Source organism: Aulonocara stuartgranti (genome assembly GCF_965226115.1).
Source record: "Aulonocara stuartgranti genome assembly, chromosome: 11".
Lineage (NCBI taxonomy): Eukaryota > Metazoa > Chordata > Actinopteri > Cichliformes > Cichlidae > Aulonocara > Aulonocara stuartgranti.
Window position 1 is genome coordinate 28,149,501 of NC_138947.1, and position 17,230 is coordinate 28,166,730.

The 17,230-nt window shown below is 41.8% G+C and overlaps 1 protein-coding gene across 1 annotated transcript in view; it reads left to right on the forward strand.

The window, feature by feature from the left end:
- znf236 (zinc finger protein 236) overlaps positions 1-16,258 on the forward strand; it is a 53,641-nt gene extending 37,383 nt beyond the window's left edge. Inside the window, exons 26-32 of the mRNA XM_082551445.1 lie at positions 119-277; positions 2,686-2,843; positions 2,991-3,119; positions 3,243-3,431; positions 5,422-5,551; positions 8,407-8,580; positions 14,893-16,258. Of these exons, the coding sequence (XP_082407571.1) occupies positions 119-277; positions 2,686-2,843; positions 2,991-3,119; positions 3,243-3,431; positions 5,422-5,551; positions 8,407-8,580; positions 14,893-15,014 (1,061 nt within the window). The 3' untranslated portion in view covers positions 15,015-16,258. The remainder of the gene's footprint in view (positions 1-118; positions 278-2,685; positions 2,844-2,990; positions 3,120-3,242; positions 3,432-5,421; positions 5,552-8,406; positions 8,581-14,892) is intronic.
- The last annotated feature ends 972 nt before the right edge of the window (positions 16,259-17,230 follow it).

Sequence of the window (17,230 nt, forward strand, 5' to 3'; positions counted from 1 at the left end):
GCGTTTGACCACCCTTCAAAATATGAACTACATTTCAGAAAACACTTAGCATCTTTATAATAGAAGCAAATAACCTCATGAAAATAATTAAAGCTCATGTTCTACAATACAATTGCAGGTCAGGATCTGCTCCCCCAGCCAAACAATCCCAGTGCCGCTGAGATGAACGGCAGCATCAGGCTAGCGTCACCGCTAAACGGCCAAACCACCAGTGCAACTCTGACCATCACCAATGACCACCTGCTACCTCAAAGCCCCGCCAATACTGGAAATGCTGGTAAGACTATACCCGTCTTCTAACCGCGTGTGATAAGAGAGTTGCATTCTTTCCAAACGATTTTTACAGCTTACTTCAAATATGCATCTGCATGTAATATTGCCCTGGTCATGAAAGACATGCATGACCAGAGAAGATCCTGAATTTGACTTGCACCTTCTTTCACAAAAGCCGTTTTTTCAAAAGCTAAACTACAGTAGCTGGCATGACTTGCAGACTTGCAGTTGCTCTCCATGATCTGAAAAAGATATGCCTGTTTATCAGACTCCTATAAAGGCTGTTATGTTTTTCCTCCACGTTGTTTACACTCTCTCAGCCCTGAAGCATCCCTTCTGTGCTGCTGCACGCACTCTTTCGTTCATCCTCTTATGACTTGCAACTGCCAACATTTTGTTTTCATTCACATTTTGTTCAGGATCCCAACAGATTTCCTTTGACTTTTTTTGTAATATGACAAGACTTTTGGGTTTCAGAGAAACTAAACTTTATTAGAAGTAGAGGGTTCTACTTCACCAGCACAAACTGAGAGGTCCCCCAACTGTGGAGAGATCAAAGTGCACGAGGAAAGCTGCCAGATAGATTTTCAAACCTGAGAAACCCTAATCGTCTGCCATGTCCAGATCACTCAAGAGATATTAAAAAATTGCTATGACAAAAATGAAGCTTGAACTTTTCTGCTCTCTAACAGGGAGCGTGCCAGAAAAATTGCAACTCAGGGTTGTGTTTTTATTTTTTTTATTTTTTCTCCAGACAAAAAGCTAAAGCAGGCTCGTCAATTGTTGCAATTGACTGTCAATGCTGCTGGATTCAAGTGTTTTGGAACCCCTCAATTCGAATGCTAGCAGCTAATTTTGACAGATGGTTAACACCTCTTTCTTTAGCTACCCACTTATGTCTGATTTTAGGGTTGCAGCTATCGATTGTTACTTTGACTGATTGACTAATTTGATAATAAATACTTTTGTCTTCTTAATAAGCATTAGTAAATATTCGAAAGAGAAAAAAAATTACAGGTCTTTCAAAATGAGCTGCTCATTGGTTTCCATGTTAGAAATTCCAGTGTTTTACAGTGCATACAGCATCTGTCAAAAAAAAGAAAAACAGCTTAACCCCGTGACCCTGTTTATATATATTTTTAAAGAAAATATTATATTAAATGCAAAAATATATAAATACTCTCAAGTCAAATAAAAAAGATATATATGCAATATAAACAAAGGCATAAACATTTATCTTAATTTTGTTATTTTGGAAAGATTTCTGACATTAGTAGGAGGTAAAAAGAGTTCTGAAAGTGAAGATTTTTGTGGCGTTTGTATCTGTGAGTTTTTATGCTGTGCAAGTTCAAGTGTACAAGAGTCTAAACCAGTACATACTGGTTTAGACTCACCCCTGTTCACCTCCATGTAAAATAGGACAAGCAGTACAATTTAAACATATTATCAAACTGAATTAGCAGTTTATCAGCATACTTTAATACAACTTCTGGAAGCTTGAATAACTACTTTATAGTTATGAAGTCCAGTCTGTCAGAGAGCTGGTCACCTAGAAGCCTAATCAAATTTTCAGTCTCATCTATATCTCTTCATTACCTTCCACTTAACTCAAGTGGAAAGAAAAATAATAATAATAATGTTCCCACAGCTTCTCTGAGACACACAGAGCATCTTTGATTTTGTTGCTTTGGCTAAAACCTTCCTGTCACTCTGTCTGCAGACACGGTCCAACCCGTGATTTGACTGAGAAACTGTATTTTTATTCAAACCAAATATTGTCTAGTTTTGTGCGTCTCTAATGCAGTATCCTCCCAAACATAATGAATCTGCCAGTGTTAGTTTCAGTCAGAGAGCAAAGCACCAAAAGAGCTGTGGTTGCCAGCCCAAACCCTCATCTGTCTCAGGTGTCCCAGATTTGTGTGAGAGGATACTTGTCAAAAGACTGTTCTTTAAAACGTGGAGTGAAATTATCCTTCATTCTGGCCAGCCAGAGATATGATTTCATAGACCCAACAGGAAATGAAAACTGCTCTGATAAGGCAGTATGAGAGGCGAGGTTAGTGAATGTAAGTGGGCTAAAACTGCAGCTTTCCGTTGTCACAGACAGCCAGAGTTTTACGCCGGATTCTCTCCCTGACGTAACCCCAAAGGGGATTTTTGTCTGTAATTGAACCAGTGACCCTTCATTTGCCAAGAACATTTGTTAACCACTACACCAATGGAGACACTAATATTGCAAAAAGGTTTTGTGGATAAGTGAAAAATGAGCTTTTTTATGGCATCCAGGTCTGTTGTGTCTAAGAGGATAATGTTCATTTAAACACAGTTTCTTTGTATGTCTGCATTTTGCGCACAGTTGCTGGTGGCATAAACCAGCTGGGTATTAACCTTTTAACCACTCTCTCCTGTCAGTCACCAGTCTGCCACCAAGCACCACCCTGTCTCACACTGCTGCCTCCCAGAGCCTAGTGATGTCACCAGGAACTGTGGCCAGTGATGGCAGCGTCACACTAACCCTTGCAGATGCTCAGGGCATGCTGGATGGCGTCACCTTAAACCTCAATACACAGGTATAAAAAAAACCCAAATGTCCAGCACAATTTACAGACTGTAGTAGCTGCTATTTTGCATTATTACTAATTTAACATGACAATCAAAATGTGTCAGACATGAGTTATGTCATGAAGCGCTTTTTCAATGTATATTTTGTTTTTTAGGGTCAGACTTTCCCTGCAGTACTGAATGATTCTGGCCTAACAGGACAGCCAGGGACCACAGGCCAGCAGGTCATACTGGTTAGCCACCAGTCCCAGTCCGCAAATGGAGCAACAGACAATGGATATACTGTAAGTATATTTGTTTTGCTTGCTTCACCAATCCAGGGGAAGAGCTCAAAGAGTGCCTGTCAGCTGATGTTTATACCATCACCATTATGCATTGTAAGCTCTTTGTCTTTGTGCGTGCTTCAGATTTCCACTGATAAGGGTGGGAAAGAGCTCCAGGTGGATACTGATAACCGAAATCAGTGTTTCTACTGTAATCAAGTGTGCCAGAATGCCAATACACTGCGACGTCACTGCAGACAGGCTCACGGCAAGGACCGCTGTCATGTCTGCAGCCTCTGTAGAAAGGCCTTCAAGCGAGCTACACACCTGAAAGTAAGAACTTATACAGACACAGCCTGTTGAAAAATTGTTTTAAATCTAAGCTGCTGAGAGCATTTATCTAAATCATCCAGCTATTGGAATACAGGAAAAAAACCCTGCTTTTTATATAAAGACATAGAAATGATAAATGACCCTCTTTAGGTTTTATTAAAGCAGTATGTCAACTTGCATGGCACGGTTTGTTTTTTTATTTTATTTTTATTAGTCAGTGCCTCTACCTTAGGTGTGAAAGTTATAGATTTGAAGACTGTAAGAAAAGTAGCTTCACATTTTAATGCATCAAAAAACTCAATACAGCACAGCCTGTGTACGGGTAAATCTTCAAGTTGCAGTCCCTGTCACTTTTAACTACACAACAAAGCAATCAGACTGTGAAGGAGCGTGCATGCTTCTCTTTGCCACTGACCCTCTTCACAGTCAAGCACACAAATGCCAGGGAGAAGGAAGACACAGCTCTGTACTCAAGCCCTCTTCCTGCTATTTTTCGTCTTTCTTCTCAAAGGCCACAAAGTGAAAGCCCTTTTTTTTCTGTAAATGTGCCCCAGTGCGTTGAACAGTAACTGTCTCCCATGAATGTAGTGCGGTGGAGATTAATTGCTGTCACACAGAGAGCGGCTGACCTCTTTCCACATCCCTGAGACTCTTTATTAGTCTACAACCAGAAGTTGGATGTTGACGGGTTTTTTAAAATGAATTAGTCCTGCAGTTATTTTTCATTTTTCCTGTTGGACCCCAGATAATGATTTGGCTTTTTTAATTACAGCCAGACATCCAAAAACTTTAGCTTCATAATATACTGAAAAAATTAACTGCACACTTACAGAATACCCAATCCGTTTTTGCTTCAAAGCAAATTCCTCCGGAAATATCAGGAATACAGATACATTAATAATGTGGTACAATTGTACAGTAGTCCACTGTCATAAATCACTGGAGCTTTTTAAGCTGCAATAGAATATTTACCTCAATTAATATATAATAACTCACTGCCTTTTTTGCCAAAAGTTAAGGAGGTGTCTTTTGTGTGTATATCAGAGATAAATCTACAGCCAGGATAGCTTACAGTGTAGAAATGGGAGACTGACTAGCCTAGCTCACGCCAGATGCAACAAAATCACCCTATCAGTTATTCAGTGTACACCATAGTGTGTTTTTTGTCAGCTCTTTTACTTTTGTTGCTATGATACTAGATAGTCACAGAATAAAAGTGTCACTGCTTAACTGTTAGAGCCACAGTGAACAAAATGTTCCTCCAAACATTATTTTTCATATCAGCAATGTAGTGTACTTGCAACCCAGTATCGTGATAGCCTCGAATTTCATTTGCTACATGTATGAATATTCAGAGGGCTGCACTATTGACTTCTACTTCATTAGAGTTTAGCATTTGTACAGCTAGGATGTAATAGCTGGTCAGTGTTGGTTACTTGGAAAACTGAGTACAAAGTGTTAGCATAAGTAGTGTTAGATTTCCTTGATAATACAAAAAAGCACTACCACGGTACTAAAACTAGCTTAAAATGTTGTCTGATAATAGTAATATATAAATAGAACGTGGAGCACAGAAATGTGAGAGGTAATATATCTTCAGTAATTCAGAAACGATGACTACCTTACATAGATTTATGTCATTGAGATCAGTACTCCTGATCAACACTGATCTTAATAAACATTTACTGAGATGAGCATATTTTTATTAATCCTTTATTTATCCAGGTAAAAAATCTCATTGAGATTAAAAATCTCATTTCCAAGAGAGACCTGGCAGTATATTAATACTGGGTGTAATTAATCTCCTTGTGTTGTCAAAGCAGCCCTAATTCTCTGTGACAAGGTCAAAGGATGCTGCTAATTTCTTTGAGGAATACAAATACAAATGATGAAATACAAATATTTGTGCAGGTTTTTCGCACTGATGCTGTGAGCGCCTGTCTGCTGAGGACAGAGTTAGACTGTAACTGTAAACTCATTTTATCTGCAGGAACATAAACGAGTGCACCAGCCGGGCCCGTCACCCAGCTCCCAGAAGCCCAGAGTCTTCAGTTGTTCCTCCTGCGTAAAAGCCTTCGCCAAGCGCAGTCAGCTGGAGAGACACAATCGAACGCACACAGGTGACAAAACACTGTCGTTCATTATAGTTTAAAATCCCAAACCCTAATCTGACAGTAGATGTAAAAGGCTGAGATGGTTTGGAAATGTTCAGAGGAGGGGTGGTAGATAAGAGGAAAGAGTCTGCTATTGTTTTAGAAATACAAACGACCGTGTATTTTCTTTAATATTAACATCATTTCAAAGCTTGAAGACTTATTTATTTTTCGACATAATCGCCATTTTGGTCGATTTTTAAACGCTGTGGCAGTTTTATAATACCCATGTCATACCCGCTTGCTGCCACTGTAGCAGAATCGCCTTCCGGACAAATGTTCCTTCAACCTTGGCAACATGTTGTAGTCACTGGGTTGTAGTACAGGCCGTTTAAAAAAAAAAAAAAAGTAATATGTAATAAATAGTGTTGTGTATATACAGTTGAGTTATTGCCCATAGGATTGGTATTGCACAGTGGTGGTCCATAGAGGAAGTGGGAAGAAAAAAAAAAAAATTTGGGGGGGGGGGGGGGGGTCAGTTATGGCTTTGGGAAAGAAACTGTTTTTGAGTCTGTGGGTTTTTGTGCTGATGCACCTGTAGCGCAGGCTGAACATGTTGAAACCAGGGTGGGAGCTGTCCTTGATAATGTTTGCTGCTCTGCTGAGGCTGCGGGAGGAATAAATGTCCATCAGGGAGGGGAGAGGGCAGCCGATCATCTTCTGTGCTGTCTTGACCACACTCTGAAGCCTCACTCTATCCGCCTTGGTGCAGCTGCCGTACCATACCGTGATGCAGTAGGTTAGCAGGCTCTCAATGGACGAGCGGTAAAAGGTCAGCAGCAGGTTGGAGTTCAGCTTGTACTTCCTGTGGACTCTCAGGAAGTGCAGCCGCTGTTGGGCCCTCTTGACGACCGCTGAGATATTGTCTGTCCAGGAGATGTCAGCAGAGATGAGGACACCAAGGAACCGGAAGGTGTGGACCCTCTCCACACACTCCCCATTGATGTAAAGGGGGGCCAAGTCAGTGCTGTGTCTCCTGAAGTCAACAATGAGCTCTTTGGTTTTCTTAGTGTTCAGTGCCAGGTTGTTTTCTGAACACCATGCTGCCAGCTTCAGGACTTCCTCTCTGTACTCTGCCTCGTCTCCCTTTGAGATGAGTCCGACTACCGTGGTGTCATCTGCAAACTTGATGATGAGAGTGTTGTTGTGGGTCGAACTGCAGTCGTGGGTGTAGAGAGAATACAGGAGGGGGCTCAGCACACAGCCCTGTGGGGAGCTGGTGCTCAGTGTGCGAGTGAAGGAGAGATGAGGGCCGAGTCTTACAGTCTGGGGCCGGTTTGTGAGAAAGTCCTTTATCCAGGCACATGTGAAAGGAGGGAGGCCAAGAGTGACCAGTTTGGTGATGAGGCTGTCCGGGATGATTGTATTAAAGGCTGAGCTGTAGTCCACGAAGAACATTCGGACGTAGTTCTGCCACTGCCCTGGTGACTCAGCACAGCGTGGAGGGCTGTGGCGATGCTGACAGGTACTGTGAAACACTGGAAAAACTCAGACGGGCATTTCAGAACTGGAGAACAGGAATACTGAGCAAGGGCGTAAGCATTCTCCACGACACCGCGCGTCCACAAGTCGCCCGTCATAAATACACGGTTGTTTGTATTTCTAAAACAATAGGAGACCTTACTTTTGGGATTACCCTCGTACATTAACTCCTTTGTTGAGACTAATAATATGATTATTGAAAAAAAGTGGGATTTCAAGCAGTGTGTGTCATATTAAGCAGCTACAATCTTCCCCTTTCAGGCTCACTAATTCAAAAACTTATGCAAAGTTTATAAGCACATAAAAAACATATTTCTGTCCTATCTTTCATTGGATCTCTCTCTGCTGGGTTAGCTCATAATTTTGTGCTGCGGGGTTTGTTATGCTTTATCTTTTAGCAGAAAACCCCCCAGAAATGTTCCACTTCCCCTTTGCTCCCAGCTTACGACTGACGTTTATCACTGCTTGTTATCTCATGCCTAGCTTAACAGACGTGACAGGCCCTGAAATGAAAAATGTTTGAGGAGAAGCGACTCTGGTTGTGTAGCCCTGAATTCCTTAGGAATAGGAGCTGTTTCTTTGGTTAGTTTTGTACAGCAAGTTAGTGCAAAGAGTTGTAGCTTAAGCATAAACAATGTAGGCATAGCTGCTTTGCCTTTGTGTCAGAAGATGTGAAATAAATTGTGTCTTGAGGGGAAAAAGAATATGATTTCTTTACATGGCCATTATCACAATAGCATCCAGCTGCTTCGGTTCAGCTGGATGCTGATTTGTTTGTTTCAGCAGGACACGGCATTAATACGTGAAGAGTTTTCTTACATCTGGCGTACTGAAGGGTCTGCATTTTAGATCCCAGTAACTGAACTGCAGGAGACTGCAGCATTAAAAACACTTGCTTTAGGTTCACCATCTCTCCTTAATGAAACCAGAAAATCACCACCTCTAAATGCACACTCCTACAGTAACAGTGACCTTTCAGCACCCTCATCAAGGACGCAGCGGGTTATGGCAGTTTAATTTCGACACCTAGAAAATTGCTCACAAGAGGAAACATGTCAGGATTTGTGTGGCTTTTGTTTCCTACTCAGATTGTAGTACACTTTTGTTAATAACATAGCTTGTGAAAGCAGTTTGTGCACAATGCAGTTCACTTCACAGCTGCTTATTTACAGGAATAAAATCCTTATATCATTATCCATCAATGGGAGCGTTTTGTTCAGCTGTTTGTGAATCAGAGGAGAATCTTTACTAAGAATGTACACAGTATGTGTGAGTTTTTGAACATATTGGGGTAGCATCTGTTGATACTGATTAAACTGTGGGCCTGTGTGTTACTGCAGGTGAGCGGCCTTTCAAGTGCACTCAGTGTGACAAGGCCTTCAACCAGAAGAGCGCTCTGCAGGTCCACATGGTCAAACACACTGGAAAGAAGCCATTCAAGTGTGAGGTGTGCAACATCAGATTCACCCAGAAAAGCAACATGAAGCATCACATGAAGAGATCGCACGGCTACGGTAAGCGCCGGGTGTCACGGCACTAATTAGAAAAAAACCCGCATCTCTCTCCTGTTAGATTCTCTTTCAGTCAGAAAAAAAAATGTTTCCAAGGTCATTGAGGAATTTAGCGCGTCACAAAAAAGTCTTTGTGTCTCTTAGTGTCAAGGTTACATTTCCTACACGGTGGGAATGGTGAACATTAAAAGGTGTCTCTGAGCGCTTAAATGATTGAAAAGCACTACAGGCTGTCCCCATTAGAAAAAACACACACCATCTCTCATCCTCGCATGTAGTATCTGTGGGGCTTCACTTCATGATCCTTCTCATTAAGAATGAGTTGTTAGAATGCCAACACTCAGTCTCATCAAACACACACACACACACGTGCAGTCACCTTCATCTTGCAGGCTTGGTGAAGCTTCACAGCAGGGGAGCTTTGCTGAGTGGTCCATCAGCTGTTCCCAGAAGCCTCCACTTTGATATCTATCATTGACATGAATGTTAATTTATTGTCTTTCAAAGTTTACCCCAAGACTAGGGATGGGTATTGATAAGATTTTAACGATTCCGATTCCATTTTCGATTCTGTTTAACGATTCGATTCTTTATCGATTCTCTTATCGATTCTTATTTTTAAAAAAGGAGAACATGTCGATTAGCATGTCGATTCTAATGGTCGATTAGCTTAGAACTTTGTTTTATCTTCTCTTTGAACAAGATAGAAATTTAGGAGTAACATGGCCTTACAAACCCAACAGTGAGATCTTAAGAGATCCAGCCGACGGCTCTTCAATGGGGTGTCACAGGGTCCCCAGGAAAAAAAATGTATATGTAAAATAATAAAATAAATATTCTCCTGTAGCAATAACAAAGTGTAACATAAATTATTCTGTAGCAATTACACAAGAATATCCAGTAATGTCCCTGCCTACAATTAAACACATTCACTTACCAAAGTGAAATCGGGGGCATCTGCTGTGGCAAATGGGTGCAAGCCTTTGACCACAAACTTAGTCACTGCTCGGTGACATTCGTCTATCCTGGCCTGAAAGGAGACGCTACCGGTAGACTGCAGTGAGAACTGCCAGCATCTGAGCCAGCCAGACTCTGTCTGTCTCTCTCATCACGGTCACCTAAATGCACAGTAATGGCAGGTTTTGTAATAAGGCAGATCGCGCTAACATAATATGCACTGCTAGTTGATTATTTACCTGCCGCATTAACGGGAGAGGACGTGCAAACGTTACCGCTGCTGCTGGGTTGAGATTCACGAGTCCGGAGCGGAATTAAAAACACGACATTCATTTAAGGTCATCACGTGTTTTGTGAGCAAATGCTTTTGCATATTCGTAGTGTTTCCTCCCTTAAATGAAATATCTACTTTGCAAGTATTGCAAGTTGCCCTGTTGTCATCCGTTCTCGTAAAGTATAACCAAGCTTTTGAGCATTTGAGCCACTGGCGCCGTGTTTCCTGCCGGGTAAATGACGCTCCGCAACGTGGTGACGTCATTCGGGGCGACTGGAATCGATAAGGGAATCGTTTGCAAAAATGGCAAACGATTCCAAGGAATTGAAACAGTGGGAACCGGTTCTCAACAAGAACCGGGTTTCGATACCCATCCCTACCCAAGACCCTCTTTTGTTTAACCTTGGACACATACACAGTGTTCGCTGTTCTGGGAACCTGAGCGGTACATACTGAGGAGGGCCTGAGGAGGAGAACAGAGCTGTCAGATCTGTTTAACAGAACAGCTTATTTAACTTGAAATCCAGCTCCGCAAAAGGTTCCTGCTCTGTACCCTCTGGCTGAATAAAGAAAACCAAGTGTCTTTTTCAAAGTTGTTTTTTTACTTTTATAGTTATCCAAATCTTAAAGACATGCCGAAATTAAAAGAATATGTTTTGAGGTTGACTAATCTCTCATATTTTCAGAAAACAACAAAGTCACGCAGCATGAAATGCGTGACTGATTCTTGCTACAGTGCAGATAAGACACAAAGCAGCCGTGTCCACGCACTTGAAAACTGTGTTTTCAACTTACAGACACAGCGTGTGCAAATCACAGCGACAGGGCAGAATATTAATGTGTGATTCAAAACGCAGCCACCTGCTCTTCTTTGTGTTAGCGGCCTGGCTTCTCAATGAGGGTTTTTTATAAGCTTTTCATCAACATCTTGTACAAGAACGGTTAGACGCTTGTGTGGGACCATGTGATCAAGGTACAAACATTTGAGTAAAGTGACAGTTTTCAAGCAGTATACTGTCTTCAGCACATCTTCTTGGTTTTTCAAGCTGAGATTCATCTCCAATGTCCTAACCACTATTTTCCAGGTGGCCAGTAAATCTTGGAGCTTTTATTTGTCTACCTATCTCATATCATGAGCCAGCTGTATCAGTACACTGGAATTTAGAGGTCTTTAGTGAACTTAAGTTTGTCAAATACGGGGTTTAGTAGTAATAATAATAATAATAATAATAATAATAATAATAATAATAATAATATAATGGATTGCATTTATATAGCGCTTTTCAAGGCACCTAAAGTGCTTTACAATTCCACTATTCATTTACTCTCACATTCACACACTGGTGGAGGCAAGCTACAGTTGCAGCCACAGCTGCCCTGGGGCAGAAGCCTCGCTTCTGCCACCGCTTCTGCCATATCGCGCCATCGGCCCCTCTGGCTATCACCAGTAGGAGGTAGGTGAAGTGTCTTGCCCAAGGACACAACGACCAGGACAGAGGAACAGCCTCCTTCTAAACGTCAGTAAGACAAAGGAGCTGATAGTGGACTTCAGCACTAAGCAGGAGAGGAACTACCAGACCCCCGTCATCAACGAGTGCCCAGTGGAGAGAGTGGACAGCTTCAAATACCTCGGAGTTCACATCACGCAGGACCTGTCATGGTCCTGTCACATCAACACCGTGGTGAAAAAGGCCCGACAGCGTCTCTACCACCTCAGACGCTTGAGAGACTTCCAACTGCCCTCCAAGGTGCTCAGGAACTTTTACTCGTGCACCATAGAGAGCATCCTGACGGGAAACATCTTAACCTGGTTCGGGAACAGCACCATGCAGGACAGACGAGCTCTACAGAGGGTTGTGCTCAGCTGAGCGCACCATCCGCTCCGAGCTCCCTGACCTGCACTCAATCTACAGCAGGCGGTGCTGGACCAAGGCCAGGAAGATCCTGAAGGACCTCAGCCATCCCAACAACAGACTGTTCTCTCTGTTGAGGTCAGGAAAGCGATTCCGCTCCCTGAAGACCAACACAGAGAGACTGAGGAGGAGCTTCTTCCCGCAGGCGATACGGTCTCTCAATCACACCACCACACAGTACTGACCCACACATATGGTTCTTACACACACACTGGACTTTCTGGACTTTGTTTTCACTTCATCACTTAAATCACTTTAAGCATATTTGCACTGCACAAGACATAATGTGGATTGTACAACACTGGGCACTATATTCTTCATTTCCAGTTAATACTTGTACAGCTGCTGTTATATATATATATATATATATATATATATATATTTCTTCATACATTTTTATATATTTCTATACTGTGTATTGTGTATTTTGTTGTACAGTTATTTTATTTTCAACTTTAATTTATATATTTATCTTTATCTTATTCTTTCCCAGTTAAATTTACCCTTCATTCTAATTTGTGTTGTACAGTTATTTCATTTTTAACCTTAATTTTTTTATATTTTATTCCTTCCTAGTTAAATTTACCCTTTTTAATTTTTCATATTTATTTCCTATCTTATTCATAGCCTTTTCCTTTTTTTTTTTCTGTAGGTCACGAGCAGTTGTCTAAGCATTTCACTGCATATCGTACTGTGTATGACTGTGTACGTGACAAATAAATTTGAATTTGAGAGAGCCCGGGGAACAAACCGGCGACCTTCCGGTTACAGATGCGCTTCCCAACCCCCTGAGCCACTGTCGTCCCCACTGGTTTATAATCAATTATAACCTGATTGTTTAATATAAGCAAATGTTAACATGCATGAATGGATCAATTAACTCACTAACACATGTAATTCTTTAACCTTAGCCTGAATAAAGGGATGATGAATACAAAGGAACAACACTGAGTGAATGAATTAAACCATTAAACAGATTTAAAAATGACAAAACGTTCATCTCATTAGAAAATATTTGTTTTCTTCAGTCTTAAACACACTGTATCCAGATCATATAACCACAGAAAAATGTCTAAAAATATGGATTCATTTTCTTTGATTTTCATTTTAGACCTGACCCACAGGAATCTTGTTAATAGACTCAGTTTAATGACCACTTTACATCAAATGGTCCTTAAGTTCCTTAATCTATTTAAAGAGAGAAAGGTTGTCATGGTGCTGTTTGGAGTGCTTATATTCACCACATGACACGCACAAGAGAAAGGCAAGACGAGAGCAGTCTGTGTTAATAAGGAAGATTTATTAACACAGACACTTGGCATTAGGAAGTTTAAGGCCACCGATTATGGACTGAGGAAGGTTTGCACGATGAAAAGACAAAAATCAGTAATTTAATAAAATTCTAGTAGCGACACTGTCTCCTCTTTGTGTGTCGGCACAACACTGGTTCTTCCCAAGAGTTAGGTGCCTTTTTTAAGCTTGAATAATTCATAGATCAGTATTAAGTTCCAACTCGCACTGGAACAGTCGCAGCTGAGTGTGAAGCGCTGGGAATGAGAATTAGCATCTCCAAATCTGAGGCCATGGTCCCCTCTGTTCGATCTATGTTCCTACCCTCACCTATGGTCATGAGCTTTGGGTAGTGACTGAAAGAACGAGATTGCAGTTACATGCGGCAGAAATAGGCTACCTCAGAGGGGTGGCTGTATTCTCCCTTAGAGATAGGATGAGGTGGTGGCCATCCGGGAGGGGTTCAGACTAGAGCTCCTGCTCCTTCACATCGAAAGGAGCCAGTTGAGGTGGTTGGGGCATCTGACAAGGATGCCTCCTGGGCGTCTCCTGGGTGAGGTGTTCCAGGCATGTCCAACTGGGAGGAGGCCCCGGGGCAGACCCAGGACACGCTGGAGAGATTATATCTCTCGGCTGGCCTGGGAACCCATTTAGTGTTCCCAAGCTAAAGCAGGTGGCCGGGTAAAGGGAGGTCTGGGCTTCTCTACTTAGGCTGCTGCCCCTGTGACCCGGTCCCGGATAAGCAGCAGAAGAAGATGGATGGATGGATGGAAGTGTTAAGTGCCTAACTTGGAAAGACCTTCAGAAAGCCTGGCAAACTATTGCTCAAGACTATTTTATAACATAAAAAAAAGTCTGGCTGGAAACATAATGTCTGCATTCATGACCCTGCAAGATCCCCACACGTTGCAAAGTTATCAAGTCTTTGTCCATCGACATGTTGCAAGATGTAAGAAGGTGACAGACTTGTCTTTTCAAAGTCATCTCAAAATGTATGATGGGCACAAGGACTTTGAGTATTTTTCTCATGACCCCTTTAGAAAACTTTTACTTTATTCTTTGTAAAACCACAAGAGATGAAGGACACCCCCCTCCCAAAAAAATCTTTTAATCTTTTTTATTCTTTTCATTTTTCATTTCAACACTTTTCAGTCAGACTTGAGCATTGTTTCAGTGAGGAATAAGGGCAGAAACACTCCTGACAGCCTCGATATGATCTGACAGCCTTTTCTTTTTGCTCTTAATACATTTTGTCATTGTGAAATTGAAAAATTCAAAAAGAGCTTTTAAAGCAGAAAGCTATATTATATATTTTAATATGAATACTTCCTAGTATTCCATCTGTGACTTCACGCAACTGCAGGCTCATCAGCAAGGTTAAAATGTTCAGGAAAAAAATGGAAAAATTTGTCTCTTTGCTATTCGAGTCATGTGTCTGCTTCAAAGAGTAAGATTCAGCCCTTTCTGTTCTGAAAAACAGTTTTCAGCCTAATGAATATTTGTTTGAAGTGTTTCAGATAATGAAATGATTCTAAAATATTAGTAAAGGACTGTGAGGTCTGTAGCGGTAGAAAAAACGTACGCCAAGTTGACTTATTGTTGTTTTATACTGTGACACGAGTCTCAGGTGCTGTTTTTTCAGACTGAAGGCTAACAGTGAGGACGAGGGTACATTAAAACAAATGATGGAACAGCGCAGAGAGGGAAAGGCTGCTTTTGATTCTTATTTGCATGACAGCCACTGGTAAATTGAGTCAGGCATCAGAGCTGATGGTGCTGCTCTACCAACGTGTGTGTTAATGTGTTTTTGCCAATGCTAAAGAGAATTTCACTGGAAGAATCGTGCAAATCCACTCATTTTTTCCCTCTTTCTGCTTCCAGGTCAAATACAAGATGTGCCCCTGGGCCAAGAGGAAGCGGCGCCTCGGGTCGAGGTGACCCCTGAACTTGACCTGGAAGTGGTTCCTGAAGCAACAGGAGACTGGCCGAACGTCTTCTCCTGACCGCAGCCCGCATGACTGCCAAGTATCAGAAAGCACTGCAGAGTCTCATGAGCACTTACTGGCTAAACAGCAAAGCTTTGCCAAACACAATAATCCTCTGAAAGGGGCTGTGTGGCTGAAAACGGATTTGAGGCCCTACCATCAGCTGAAGTGAATAGCGTTCATCATTTCTTTTCGTTACTGTTCTGCTCGGATCTCGGCATTCATGTGGATGTTTCTTTGACACCTGGCACCCAGCTAAGCTTTGCTGCCGACCAAATGCACCTCTACTCTCCGGCCTACTTCTGCAGGGCAGTGGAGCCCCGCCACCTCTCAGAAATTACTCAAGAAACTTATCAAAAAGCCCTTCAAATTCCCCAAATCCCACTTGGATTGTGCAGCTACAATCTGAACTGGGAGAACTCCATGGCCCACCCGACTGTGGACAAACACCCCCATAGCTCCTGTCTCCATCTGAAAATGGGTCCGAGCTGTTTCAGAAGGACAACACAAGGAGGACCTGCACAATATTAGTCAGGTGGTCTTAATGCTGTACATTCAAGTCCTCTGTCCTTGTAGCGGTCCCTGGCTGTTTATTCAATTCAGCATCAAAGCAAGGGGAGTCTGGCTCCCTCTGATTGGCCTAATGACTTTAATCCGTTCTGCTGCGGTCTGATTGTCATCAGTATGATAACCGCTGGAGAGGTTTGGTTCAGGGAACACAGGCATCCCAGATAAGTCTCCATTCTGGAGACAGAGGTCTCCCTCTAATGCCGGCCCTGCTGGAAATAGAGGAAACTGGAGCGTGCTGCAGAAACTTCCTAGCGACCAGTGTCGTCTCTTCTTCGGTGGTGTGCTCACAGGGAGCTGCAGGCAGCTTACCGCTGTCATGGCCTAAAAGCAACCGTCTTACAGTACATAAGACAGAAAGCACTTCTTTTCTACTGGTTTACTTTTGTCATATTTATACTGTACATATTTCATCTCCGAGTGAAATGTTTATTTTCGATTGATGTTTTAGTTTGAAAACAGCGGCTCACTGTGAAAGCTGCGCCATTTTCCAGATTCATGATTGAGGACTGCAACACTTTTTCTTTACTGTCTCACTTTGTAAATAGTGTAGGGGTATATTTTTTGATGAACCACCACAACACAGATTATTGGATATATATAATTTGAGCATTAGGTTGCATTTGTTATGAAGCAAAGCCAATGTACAGCTGTTTCTTCTTCTTTTCTATTGTCCATAATAAGTTAAGATTAAAGTAATTTTTCTACTAATTAAAGCTGGTTGTTTGTTCATTACTATGAATTACAGATAGAATAAACTGTTTTGACGTTTTGGATAATGGGGGCTTATCGGCTTTGTTGCCAAGAGTCAAATGAGGACAGTTGCTTTTGCACAGGAGGAGCATTCAGGCAATATAAAAAGGTGGTCCCCTGCTGATTTTGTGCTGCTTATCTGAGTCAGTGTGCAAGCAAAAAAAAAAAAAGGAGGGGGGGTTCAAGCTATTTTTATAAACTGCCTCTCCAGGTGCGAAATGTGACAGGGAATGTGCTCATAAGTCACTCAAGATCTGCACACTAGATTTTGGCGAGTGAATTCAAACGGAGCATTTTTAACAAGAAAATTCCAGAAGGCACCTGGAGTCACAACCGTGGTCGGCTTGAGCAACGAGCCCGGCCTTGCTCTGATTTGTTGGGTAGAGGCAGTGCTTCTACATAAAAATACAAAGTAGCTGTTTGCTGGATTTGACCCAACACCAGCGTTGATATAAAACTAGTCAACAACTGTTTTTTCTTGAGTTTTTTGGACCAAACATGATGTAATCTATTCACTGGTGAGTTTGTGATCTGGATGTAGGAACTCCTGGCACAATTTTCACACAATTAAAATGTCTTTTTTTTTTTTTGTCTCTGTAAACCCACAGTGGGGATTTTAAATCAAACAATCAATATGCGATTGAAGTCCAGACTTTCAGCATCTCAAGGGAGGAAACTTCAGGTTATAGATGTCAGGATTTTCATGCATGTCTTAAAAACAGACCTTGGAATTAAAATCATGTCAATTTGTCCAGCTACTTCAGAGCATCTGAAATGGGGTCAACATATTAAAAATGGTTGTAATTCCTGAACAGTTAATGCAGTACTTTTCTTAAAGTCTTTGAAAGTCTACACAGCAAACTCTGGACCTATCTGTACCTCTTTGCTATATCGTCACATAAAACAGACAAATA